General features: G+C 37.3%; 1 protein-coding gene across 7 annotated transcripts in view; it reads right to left on the bottom strand.

The window, feature by feature from the left end:
• Positions 1 to 13,197, bottom strand: part of MAP2K5 (mitogen-activated protein kinase kinase 5) — a 256,630-nt gene that overhangs the window by 157,461 nt on the left and 85,972 nt on the right. For all 7 annotated transcript variants that reach the window (XR_004285719.1, XM_032342996.1, XM_032342997.1 and 4 more), the window contains exons 10-11: positions 6,937 to 7,005; positions 6,755 to 6,836 (exon numbers count right to left, since the gene is read on the bottom strand). Coding sequence is in view for 6 of the 7 variants with exons in the window: in XM_032342996.1 (XP_032198887.1) it covers positions 6,755 to 6,836; positions 6,937 to 7,005 (151 nt within the window). In the remaining variant the exon portion in view is untranslated. The remainder of the gene's footprint in view (positions 1 to 6,754; positions 6,837 to 6,936; positions 7,006 to 13,197) is intronic.

Below are 13,197 nucleotides of genomic sequence, written 5' to 3'. Positions count from 1 at the left end.
ATTGTGAAGATAGAACAATTATAAACACATATGCACCTAACAAAAGAACATGTGAAACATAAATTGAATTGAGAAACAAGATAACAAAAAAAATTACTTGGAGACTTCAATATCCCACTTTTTCTTTTTAACATTATGTTCAATTAGCCAAATTATAGTACATCATTAGATTTTGATGCAGTGTTCAACAAGTTGTGTATAACACCCAGTGCTAATCACCTTGGACAGCCACATGCAGAAAAATATCCACTTTCAAAAATGAATAGAAATATACTGAAGAGAAATAAGAAAACAAAACACTTAAGCTGTAAATCAACTAGACCTAACAGACATCTAAAGAACATCTCACCAAACAATAGCAGAATACACTTTTCTCAGGTGCAAATGAAACATTCTCCAAAATATATAATGTTAAGGCATAAAACAAATCTCAATAAATTTAAAAGGACCAAAATCATATAAAGTACATTCCCAACCTCAAAAGAATATTAGAAATCAACAAGAGAAGGACACTCAATGTGGAAAATGATACACTCTTAATTGAAAATGGGTCAAGAAAGAAACTGCAAAGGATTTTCTTTGTGGGAATTATAAGATACTTTGAAATAAATGAAAATGAAAACACAACATATCAAAACTTCTAGGATGTAGCTAAAGCAGTGCTTAGAGGGAAATGTATACCTGCAAATACCTACATTAAATAAGAAAGATCTCAAATCAGTATGCTAACTGTGTACCCTAAAAAGCTAGAAAAAGAAGAGCAAACTAAACCCAAAACTAGTAGATGAAGAAATAAATAGTAGAGCAGAGATAAATTACATAAGAATAGAAAAATAAAGAAAATTAAAGAAACCAAAAGTTGGTTCTTTGAAAAAGACAAAGAAACTGACCAAATTTTAGCTACAGTGACCAAGAAAAAAAAAAAAAAAAAAAACAGAAGACTCAAATTACTAAATTCTGGAATAAAAAGGGAAAATTAATACTAACTTTACAGAAATAAAAATGATTGTAAAAGAAGACTAAAACAACTGTGTATCAGCAAATTAGATAATTTAGGTGAAATGAACAAATTTTGGAAAGCCACCAACTATCAAAACTGACTCAAGAAGAAACAGATATTCTGAATAAACCTATAACTACCTATAATTAGTAAAGAGATTGGTAATAAAAAAACTACTCAGAAATATTATTTAGTCAAAAAAGAAAAAAAAATTTTTGACACACCACAGCATGGAATGACCTTAAAGTCATTATGCAAACTGAAATATGCCAGTGCCCAAAAGACAAATACAGTAGGATTCCACTTAAATTAGGTGCCTAGAGTAATCCAATTCACAGAATTCATATAAACAAAAATTAAATGTTGGGTGCCAGGGGTAGGAAGCAATGAGGAGTTATTGTTTAATGGGTACAGCATCTCAGGTATGCAAGATGCAAAGAGTTCTGGAGATAGATGGTGGCAGTTAATGCTGATGAGCTACACACTTAAAAATGGTTATTTTTTTTTAAGATTTTATTTATTTATTTGACAGACAGAAATCACAAGTAGGCAGAGAGACAGGCACAGAGAGAGGAGGAGGCAGGCTCCCTACCGAGCAGAGAGCCCGATGTGGGGTTCAATCCCAGGACCCTGGGATCATGACCTGAGCCGAAGGCAGAGGCTTTAACTCACTGAGCCACCCAGGTGACTCTAAAAATGGTTATTAATATGGTAAATGTTACGTTATCTATGTTATACTACAATTAAAAATACTGAAAAACACTGTTGAGAGGGGCGCCTGGGTGGCTTATTCCTTAAGCGTCTGCCTTTGGCTCAAGTCATGATCCCAGGGTTCTGGACTGAGCCCCGTCTTGAGCTCTCTGCTCAGCAGGAAGTGCTTATGTTCACTCTCTCACTGTCTCTCTCTCTGTCAAATAAATAAATAAAATCTTTAAAAAAAAAAAACAACCCACTGTTGAGAAAGTCTTATATGCACTGTTCTTCGAATCCCACTTGGCCACATAAGAATGGGCCTTGGGCCTGGAACATGTGCTTACCAACAGATAAAGAGCCTACACAGCCTGTGCTGGGCTCACCTCCTTGCTCTAAAAGACCTTCCCCTGTTTCCGACTAAATGTATACTCCATAGTCCTGCTTAATTAAGCATGTGTGTCAATGGCCCTCAGGCATGTCCTCAGCTTTCAGCATCTTTGACGCCACAGGAGTAGGGTGGGGTGGAGGATCCTTTTGCTGCAGCACAAGGAATGTGTGTAGGCCAAGGGCCCTACATAGGCTGCCAGGAAGGACCCACTGCTGGCCACAGAGAACTGACACTCACTACCAAACCTGATCGCACTGTGTCTCTTTTTTTATGTGAGTAAAGCACTATTAAATCCAATGCTTGACTACACTGATTTCTTGGGAACTTCATACTAAGATGCACTGGGCAGAACTTCTTGGACTTCTTCTGATAATCAGCAACAGATGACACTTGACCATGAAAACTACTCACAAAGAAAACCCCAGAACCAAATGGCTTCACTGATGAGTTCTACCAAATGTTTAAAGAAAAATAAACATTACTCTTTGACAAACTCTTCCAAAAACTAGAAGAGGAGAAAACTTTCCAACTCCCTCTTTGAGGACAGAATTATCATTATACCAAAATCAGACAATGACATTATAAGAAAAGAATGCTATAGACCAATATTTCTTAAGAATATAAATTCAAAAATCCTTAACAAGATACAACAAATTGAATCCAGCAACATATAAAAAGGATTATACATTAAGACCAGGTGGAATTATCTCAGCAATACAAGACTGGTTCAACATGCAAAAATCAATTAATGCAATACTCCATAATTGTGGGATAATGGATTTAAAAGCATGACCATTTCTTTTTCTTTTTTTCTTAAAGATTTATTTATTTGAGAAAGAGAGAGCATGAGGTGGGAGAGGATCCAAGAGAGAGGGAGAGAATCTTAAGCAGACTCTGCACTGAACATAGAGCATGACATGGGGCTCAATCTCAAAACCCTGAGATCATGACCTGAACTGAAATCAGGCACTTAACCAACTGAGCCACACAAGCACCCCGAATGACCATTTCAATAAACACAGAAAAACCACTTGAAAAAATCTAATGCCTTTTTATGATAAAAATACTCAAGAAACTTGGAGGAGAAGGGGACTGTGACAACCCAATAAAGGACATCTACTAAAATCCTACAACTAATACGATGCTTAATAATGAAAGACTAAGAGCTTCTCCTCTAGGATCAGAAGCAAAAGAAAGATGTCTGCTCTTACCAGTTCTATCTGACACCATACTCAAGGGTAGCCAGGATAGTTAAGCAAGGAAGAGAGACAAAAAGCATCCAGATTTGAAAGAAAGAACTAAAACTACATCTATTTGCAAGTGCCATGATCTATCTAGAAGACCTTAAGAAATCTACGAAAACCTATTAGGGTTAAGATACAAGTTCAGCAAGGTAGGAGGATACAAAATCAATACACAAAAATCATTTAGATTTCTATATGCTATCAATGAACAATTAAACATGAAATTTAAAGTTCAATATAGAGGGGCGCCTGGGTGGCTCAGTGGGTTAAGCCGCTGCCTTCGGCTCAGGTCATGATCTCAGGGTCCTGGGATCAAGTCCCGCATCGGACTCTCTGCTCGGCAGGGCGCCTGCTTCCCTCTCTCTCTCTCTCTCTCTGCCTGCCTCTCCATCTACTTGTGATTTCTCTCTGTCAAATAAATACATAAAATCTTTAAAATGCAAACTATTTTTAAAAAAAGATAGTATAAAAAGTTCAATATAGAATAGTATCAAAGAATATTTAGGAATAAATTTAACAAAAGAACTGTAAAACTTGAACACCAAAAACTATAAAACATCACTGAAAAAAAGTAAAGATGATCAAAATAAATGGCAAGATACTCTGTGTTCGTGGAGTGAAAGACTTAATATTGGTAAGTTCGCAGTACTCCCCAGACTTATCTCTAGATTCACTGCAATCTGTATTAGAATCCTAGCTGGACTTTTTTTGGTGTGTGTGTGCAAATTTGGCAAGCTGATTATAAAATTCATATGAAAATCCAAGGGACCCAGAATAGCCAAAATAATCTTGAGAAAGAATAAAGCTGGAGTACTCACATGCCTTAGTTTAAAAACTTAACTACAAAGCTAAAATAATCTAGAATTATAAAGTAAAAGTAAGCAAGTACAGTCTGATACTGCCACAAGGATGGGAAAATAGATCAATGGAAGAGAATCAAGAGCCCAGAAATGCTTTTCATGGTCAATAAATTTTTGACGAGAGTGCCAAGAAAATTCAATGAGAAAGAATAATCTTTTTAACAAATGTTGCTAGGACTAACTGGATAGTCACAAAGAAAAGAACGGTTTAGACTCTATACCATACACAAAAATGAACTCAAAATAGATAAAAAACTTAAATGTAAGAGCGAAAATTATAAAGCTCTTAGAAGAGAACAGGTGTAAATTTTCAATAGTTTCTTACATATGACATCTAAAGCAACCAAAGGAAAAAACAGATGAACTAAACTTCATCAAATTTTAAAACTTTCATGCCTCGAAGGACACTACCAAGAAAATGAAAAGACAACTGACAGAATGGAAGAAAATATTTGCAAATCATACATCTGATACAAGCCTAGTATTCAGAATATAAAAAGAATTCTCAAAACCCAACAATAAAGCGGCGCCTGGGTGGCTCAGTGAGTTAAGCCTCTGCCTTTGGCTCAGGTTCTGATCTCAGGGTCCTGGGATCTAGCTGTGGATCAGGCTCTCCGCTCAGCAGGGAGCCTACGTGCCCCACTCTCTCAGCCTACCTGTGATCTCTCTCTGTCAAATAAATAAATAAATCTTTAAAAAAAAAACAACTCAACAATAAAAACACAAATAAACCAGGTAAAGATAAACAAAGGATTTGAATACACATTTCTCCAAGGAAGGTATACCAATGGCCAATAAGCATATTCAAATACTGTCAACGTCATCAGTCATTAGGAAATCTAAATCAAAACTCACCAGGCTATTAAAAAAAAAGACACACAATAACAAGTATTGGCAAAAACATGGAGAAATTGGAACCCTCATACATTGCAGCTATACAGGCAAATGGTGTGAAATAGAATGCAACAGTTTGGCAGTTCCCCAGAAAATTACACACAGAGTTACCATATGGCCCAGCAATTTAACTCCTAGATCTATACACTCAAAAGACTGAAAACGTATGTCTACACAAAAACTTGTACACAAATGCAGAGCAGCATTATTCTTACCAGCCCAAAAGTGGAAACATCCCAAGTGCCCATCAACTGATAAAAGAATGAATGAAATGTGGTAGGTCCACACAATGGGTTATTATTTGGCCATAAAAAGGGATAAAATACTGATACATGCTACAACACGGATAAACCTAAGTATAAGAAGGCAGGCACAAAGGCCACTTGCTGCATGGTTCCATTTACATAAGAAGTCCAAAATAAGGAAATCTGGAGATGGAAAGTAGATTAGTTGTTGCCACAGACTAGAGGAAAGAAGGAAGAGCGAGTGGCTGCTAACAGCTAAGGTTGTTTCTGCGGTGATCAAAATGTTTTAGAATTAGTGATGGTGAGGTAGAACAACCTTGTGAATATACTCAAAACCACTAAATTGTATATATCAAAATGGTGAGTTGTATGGTGCTTAAATATGCCATCTCAATAAATACGTATTTTAATGAAACTGAATTTAGGACACATGATATACCTTATAAGAGTAGCAAGGTACCAATGTTGGCTTGTTAAAAAGTCTTGCAACACATGAACTTGTTGCTTTAGTGATAGACTGAGAATCCCCCAAAAGAACTGAGTATAAAAAAAAAAAGTCGATTTTTTTTTTTAAAGATTTTATTTATTTATTTAAGAGACAGAGATCACAAGTAGGCAGAGAGGCAGGCAGAGAATGAGGAGGAAGCAGGCTCCCCATTGAGTAGACAGCCCAATGTGGGGCTTGATCCCAGGACCCCGGGATCATCACCTGAGCTGAAGGCAGAGGCTTTAACCCACTGAGCCACCCAGGCACCCTGAAAGTTGAGTTTTAATGTGCTAGACACTGAAAAACTGAATATGTAAAATCTAAAGACATTTAAAATGGGTAAATAACAATGATGACATCATTTCAGGGATTGGGTACCAAGGAATCTGCATTTTGCCCAAATATTCAGATCAAGAGTTACCAACATAGAAATGAATGAAAAATACAGATGAAAGGAAAGGGCTAGAGTCCAAAGAAAACTAAAAACATCTTGGCTAAACAGCTGTGTTGAAAAACAATTTCTTATCTTGCAATTAAGAACCGATTTCTTTCTAAAAGACACAGGACATTGGGTTAATAGATTTCTTTAAAAGAAAATCTGTTTTGGCTATTGAAACATTAAAAGAACAGAACATCTGTTTTGCAAGTAAAGACAGATTGTAGGGAAGAATCAAATATCAAACTACCGATTAGACCAGCATTTAATCTGTTCTATTTAAATTTTCAATAAAAGTAAATGAAATTACATTCTTGAAATTATAGCAAGGCTGTAAATATTTAACACCAGGAACCTCTAACACTGAGATGTTTTAGAGTATAAAGGAGATAATTATTAGTATATTTTAATTATTTTTAATTTTACTTGACATCTATATCAGAACCAGGTTTTAAAGTATGCTACCTCCCAAATCATTTTTAAAGTATTATAATAGGGAAAACTCACCATCCATGAATTCTGTACATATTGAAATCCTGTTTTCTACGAAAAATGCACCATAAAACCCTATGATATATGATGAATCACACTGTAACAAAAATAAGACAAAGGTAGTTAAAAAAACAAACAAACCTGCAAGCCAATACCGTAAGATGCTTTATGAGAGAAAATGCCCAAGAAAAGATTACCTTATAAAGAATTTCCAATTCAGACATAATTTGCTTCTGAAGTTCCAGTGTAATATCTAGTAGTATGACCTAAATACACAAAGGAATCAACATTTACACATATATTCACCTTTAAATTAAGTATAGCTAAAAAAAAAAATAAAATAAAAAAAATAAATTAAGTATAGCTATACTCACTATGAAATACAAAAAGGAAAAAATATGTTTTTTCCTCTCTTCATTGCTCCTTTTTTTCCTCTCCACTACTATAACCCTCAGGAATACGAACTGTACTCACATCTGCCTAACCCTTTGTATTGGGGGAGGTGGTACAGAAGTGATTGATGGGACCAAGGAAAAAGCCAGGTCTCAAAGGTCAGTATTAATGGCTTTAAAAGTCAGTTAAGTTATAACACCCTTAATTTATACACCCTATTTTGGCCACATTGGTTATTTCCAGAAAAGGAAGAAAGGAATGACCCTGAAACCATTAAAAAAAATTGTCTTGTAATTCAGACACTAGGTGATAAGCAGAGAGGATGAGGAGTAAAAATACATTTAAAGTACTTTTTTTTTTTTTTGCTATGAGGAAATAAAGAGTTTTAAAAACATGTCACCCTTTTATATCTTTCAAAGTCATGTTCCTTTGCTAATACTGTAATAAAATGCTGGAGCTTGAAGGAGCCACAGAAGTGATTTCATCTAATTCTCTTGTTTTGAAGGAGGAAACCAAGGTGCTGAGAAGCCACACAGCCTAGCAATGTCAAGGTCCCTCCCTGATTCCCAGATGCCTCTTAGAATGTCCTGGTGGTTTACGGTTTTTCCTTGAAGTATCAACCACTGAGGAAAATTGGTAACATGGAAATGTAAAACAATTTACAAGTTTACTTAGAATAAAGTAACTTCAAATACTTGTTTCTTAAGAAAGGAGACCATCAACTGTTCAAATTTTACTCAACAGTTCAGTGAAGCCAATTCAAGGGAAATTGTTTTTACTTAAAAAAGACAGTGCTGGGGTGCCTGGGTGGCTCAGTTGGTTAAGTAACTGCCTTCGGCTCAGGTCATGATCCTGGATTTCCGGGATCGAGTCCCGCATCAGGCTCCCAGCTCCATGGGGAGTCAGCTTCTCCCTCTGACCTTTTCCCCTCTCATGCTCTCTCTCACTCTCTCTGAAATAAATAAATAAAATCTTAAAAAAAAAAAAAAAAAAAAAGGACAGTGCTGAGAATAAAATAGGTGAAAGATAATTTTTAAGATTTGTGGCAGAGTTTCTGGCTCTTGCCATTTCTAGGAAAAAACTTAACATTCATGATTACCATGATAGCACGGTTATATACCATCCAACACTGAACCACATTTTGTATTACAACCTCAGAATATATGCACTCACATTGGGAAAGAAAAAAAACCCCATAAATTATGAATTGAAAACTGCTGATAGAGCAAGGAAAGAAAAGGATAATTCTAAAACACACATTTTATGGTACTGACATCCACTTGGGGGAGGGGAAAGTGGGGGGAAAAGGCATGGCTGGTTTCTATCAAGAGTTTTTGCTTTAGGGTTATTTATAAAAGCTCTCACTAAACTAGATTGTAAGTGTAATACAAAACTGCCGAGAAGCATTTAAACATTGCTCCCGATCAATAGTCATTTGCCAACAATATTCACTTACATTTTTGTTCCTGTATAAAACTCAGCGACAAAATAAATTCGTCTAGTGTTGTTTCAATTCCATGCCATAAATATCAAAACTATTCACACCACTATGTCAAGTACAGGGACTCTTTCACCCCAAAATAACTACTAAAAGGAATGAACTTATTATTTACCCCAGAGCAGTCATTCTCAACCCTGGCTTCATGTTATAATTACTTTTATATAAAGGTATTTATATCAATACATGAAGGTACTTTAAACAAATCCTGGTGTATAGGCCTTACCCCCAGAAGAATGGAATCAATCTTGGGTTGGGCCCACATCTTAATATCTGTAAAAAAAACTCTCCACCTGATTTCTAACCCACAGTAAGGTTGAGAACCATTTATCTAAGGTTTTGAAAATGCCATTTATTCAGTACTCTGTATGACTAATGAGACATACTGCATCTCCAGACCCCCCTTCCAGAAATGATGGGATTCCACATGGTGAGCCAACACCTTGCCATTAACCCCACAGTACTGGCTGCAGTACTGGCCTATCATTCCCTTGGATCAAGCACCTTAATTAGGTACCCATGGCCTAGCATAACATTAAAACTCTAGCATGACATTCAAAGAATTCTTCTACAATCTAGTTATTCCAACTCCTTTTCCCACTCTCCCCACCACAAACCCAACTGTCATGTGAAGCCAGATGATATGAAAGGCAGCCATGCTCACCCCATACCACCCACGCAGAAACGGGTGCTTTGTACTGGTGCCCCACACACAGGTCCTATGTTCCCCCACTTGAGGTGTGCCTCCTCACTCCACCCCACAGTTACTAATCGTAAAAACGTTTCTCATCTTTCGGACCCAGCCTGAATGCCACTACCACCTCCATGAAGCCAGCCCCAAAGCCCTCTACCAGAATTTATCTCTAGCTCTGGCCCTTGTTATTGTACCTTCTCACATGCAGCTGTGGCATTCATGCCTATCTACTAAAACCACAAGCCTAGAGAGGTAAAGCAGCTGTAAGTCCCACAAAGGCAAGGACTGAGTCTCGGGCATCTTTCCCTAGTCCCCCTACTCCTACACCTAGCATCCCACGCAGGGTCTTACTTATAGCAGTGCCCATGAACTGATGTGGGATTTAATTACAGTGCTCCTTACAACCATAATCCTGTAAATAAGAAGCTGTTTCTAGACAGGAAGGAGGCTGCTTGATTTCTACCACTGAATTTAACACCGAAGGCAAAAACACCAAAATAAATAAAAGTGCCACACTGACCTAAAACGTAGCAAGTAATACTGTATTTGTGGGGCCAACCCACTGCATTCCAGTGTGTCTGGATCATCCTTGGTATCTCTTATGATTGAGAATAGTGGAGATCCCATAACGGTGCAAAAGTGAATAAAGTACTTTCTGGAACTTAAGAGGGAACGTAAAATTCACCTTAAAATAACTCTACAGAAATGCTCTTCCATTTTCTGGGAGACTTGTAGGTAGAAGGTTAATTCTCCTTCCCTAGGGCATTCCTGGGAGAGAGCTTTTAACTACTAAAAGTAAGTCCAATTCCTTATTTGAAAGCAATGGGAAAAAGCCTGGCAAATTCCAATCTTTTTTTCAAGTACAAGGAAAGTATGGATTCCTCGAGTCTTCATTATCATTGTGATTTTTTTTTCCTCCTAAGGAAGAGCTCCCTTTTTCAAACTGGAGAGGATCTGCACATGAAGGATTTCAGGGAGAAAGGGTTAAGTGAGAAGCTAAAGTACCTGGGCGCGTTTCTGCTGTTCTCTACTACACCTCCAGGACAAATAAGGATGAGTTGTCAAGTTAAATATAAGCAGTCAAGTGACTGAATTATAATTTACTCTGTGCTCAATTTAAATTAGTGTGAGGCTATTAAAATATACAGTATAAATACGGCAATTCATCACAAGCTGTCATGGATGACTTCATTTATTTGCTGGAGTGGCACACGCTCCACTAAAGGGAAGGAGAGCAAAATCACAGGTCAAATTAAGCCTCTATTCTGTTTTAATTCGCTTATTTAATCTGTGGCGACATAATTGTCTTTTACAGTATGTACAACTCAGAAAGGAAATTTGGGAGGATTACAGTCAGTATACAAATGATTAATCAAATGGTCCATTTAAATGCTAGTTTAAAAGCAGCAGAAACCCAAAGCAGTCAAAGAATGATAATCAGCACATGCTATATACAAGCTAAGAAATTTCTTCTTAGGTGACTTTTTCCCAATTAAAAAATAAAAAATAACAGGAAATCTATTGGGCTGTACTTTGAAAGATTTTATAGAATACATTAATGAAATAAAAAGGCTCCGTTTGCCAAGATGGCTAACAGTATTTTTATTTGTTTTCTGCTCTGTTTGCAACTGCTCACTTACCTCCACCCCCGCTCCCCAATAAAGCGAGTTAGAAACACATTTCATGAGTTAGTCATTATCAAACAGTTATCTTTTGTTAGCATTTTCCAAAATGTTCTCTTGAAGGTAGAAATTTTTCTAAATTCACTGGTATAAAATAAAAACCCAAGGTATTTCTAGTCTTTTTAAAATATCAGAAAAAAGAAAAAATATTGGAAATGATGTTTTCCCACCTTTGAAGTCTGAAAGGGGAAACACTACAATATTCTTTTGTTAGTCTAAAAAAAGTAAAAACATTTAGAAATACAAAAAATAGAAATATTTTGAGTAGGAAGAGAAAACGGATAGATTTTCAAGGACTCTCATCTGATTGCTCCCACAGACATTCAAAGTGTTGGTCCAACTGACCACTTGGCTTGGGAAATTAAATTTCCCTCATCATTCTATGCGGGCGTCAGAACCCTGCAGGTGATTCTGTTTAGACAAGGACTGTGATTTGCTGCTCTTCACAATCCCTCTGTGACATGAGGCAGCCCCATTGCACAGCTGAGGTCACGGAGAGGTTCAAGTGACATGCTTGAAGTCACACAAAAGTCAGGAGAGGGTCAGGAAAAGATCAAATGCACTTCTAACTCTTAACCTTTCATTTCACCCATACACACACACACACACACACACACACACACACACACACACACACTAAGAGCTATTCTAGGTGAGAGCAATGGTCCATACAAAGAACACTGTGGTTTATTTTGTATGTGAGCTGAACCTTTCAAGACGCTGCTTCAAAAGATGAATGAATGAAGAACAAATGAAAGAAATTTATTTATTCAGTCATTCAACAAATTATGTGTTGAACATCTAGTTATTACATGCAATCCTCTATGTAGGGCCAAGTGCAAGGTTCTGCATGATTCCATGAGTAAGACAAGAAGATAAATAAGATATGTTTTCTACTTACAAAGAGATTTCAATGTAAGGACAGAATGCACACGTATATTAATAGCAAAATACAAGGCAGTATGTGATAACATCCATAAGAAACACATATGGAGAATTCTAGAGAGGTTCAAAGGAAAAAGTGAGTGAGTGATAGACCATATGTGACAGGATTTATCTATGTGCGTTCAATATAGGAGTGGGCTTTGGAGCTGACCCCTGAAGAGTGTTAAGAATTTTGATAGGTAGAGACATGGGTGAAGGCATTCTAATTAGAGAAAAAGACGTGAATCAAAGTGTTGAAGTGTGAAAGTACCTGGGTTCAGATAAAGCAATGAGTTCAACATAAAAGCAGCACGGCATTCAGACACATGAGATAATGCTATAAAAAGCAGGCTGATGACATACTGTGGAATATCCTGAGTTTCAGCCCATAGAATTTTTAGCTTATCTGGGAGTAATGTAGAGTCCTGGAAGACTTTTGAGAAGGGAGGAGATGGGACCAGCACTATCCTCCGGGAAGGCAGATATGAGGATAGTGAGCAGCAATATGGTACACAGTTTGAGAGCATGAACTTGGGGCAAGATTTGCCCGACTTCAAATTCTAGTTCTACTGGTTGTGGGACTTCAGCAAGCTATTTATTAATTCATAATTAAATGAGGAAAGGGTCCACAGAGTGCCTATTAGTAGAGTATAAATGATCAATAAATGGTAGCTTCCACTTTTGAGAGAGCACTTTAAACGTGGTTCAGTGTCTGACAAGAGACAAAACAAGCACCTGGACTAGAGTGGTGACAAGAAAGGAAGAGATCCAAAACAAAACAAAACAAAACAAAACCGAACCCAGAAAGATTAACAGTCTTCCAGACATTAAAAACAGTTAAAACAAGGACAATGATTCTTGAGACATGGAAAATAAGTAAGAGGGGCCCTATGATTGTCTAGTTTACCAACTGGACAGTGTGCAGGCTTCTGTGCAGGGTGGAAATTCCAGGCAAAGCTCAGCCATCTCCCCATGCTGACAAGATGGAATTGGGGGGTCTGAGGAAGCCAAGGCAGGGAGAGTTCCCTGGCAGAAGGCCAAAGGGAGGGGGCTCCAGGGATCTGCCTAGGGGCCCCTGGAGTCTTCAACTGATTAATGATCAATCAGTACCTGAATGTCAGGAAACCATGTGAGGGCAAGGAAAGAGCCACCAGAAAGGACCAAAGGAAACGATCTCCAGATCTCACACTAAGTAGAAGGAGTCTGTATTCCCACAAGGGAGGGGGAAAACCTCATAACTGTCACAGCACTGGTAGAATATACAGAA

Source organism: Mustela erminea, chromosome 5, assembly GCF_009829155.1.
Source record: "Mustela erminea isolate mMusErm1 chromosome 5, mMusErm1.Pri, whole genome shotgun sequence".
Classification (NCBI taxonomy): Eukaryota; Metazoa; Chordata; class Mammalia; order Carnivora; family Mustelidae; genus Mustela; species Mustela erminea.
Note: the sequence above shows the minus strand (reverse complement) of the source record. Positions and strands in the feature narration are given on the sequence as shown.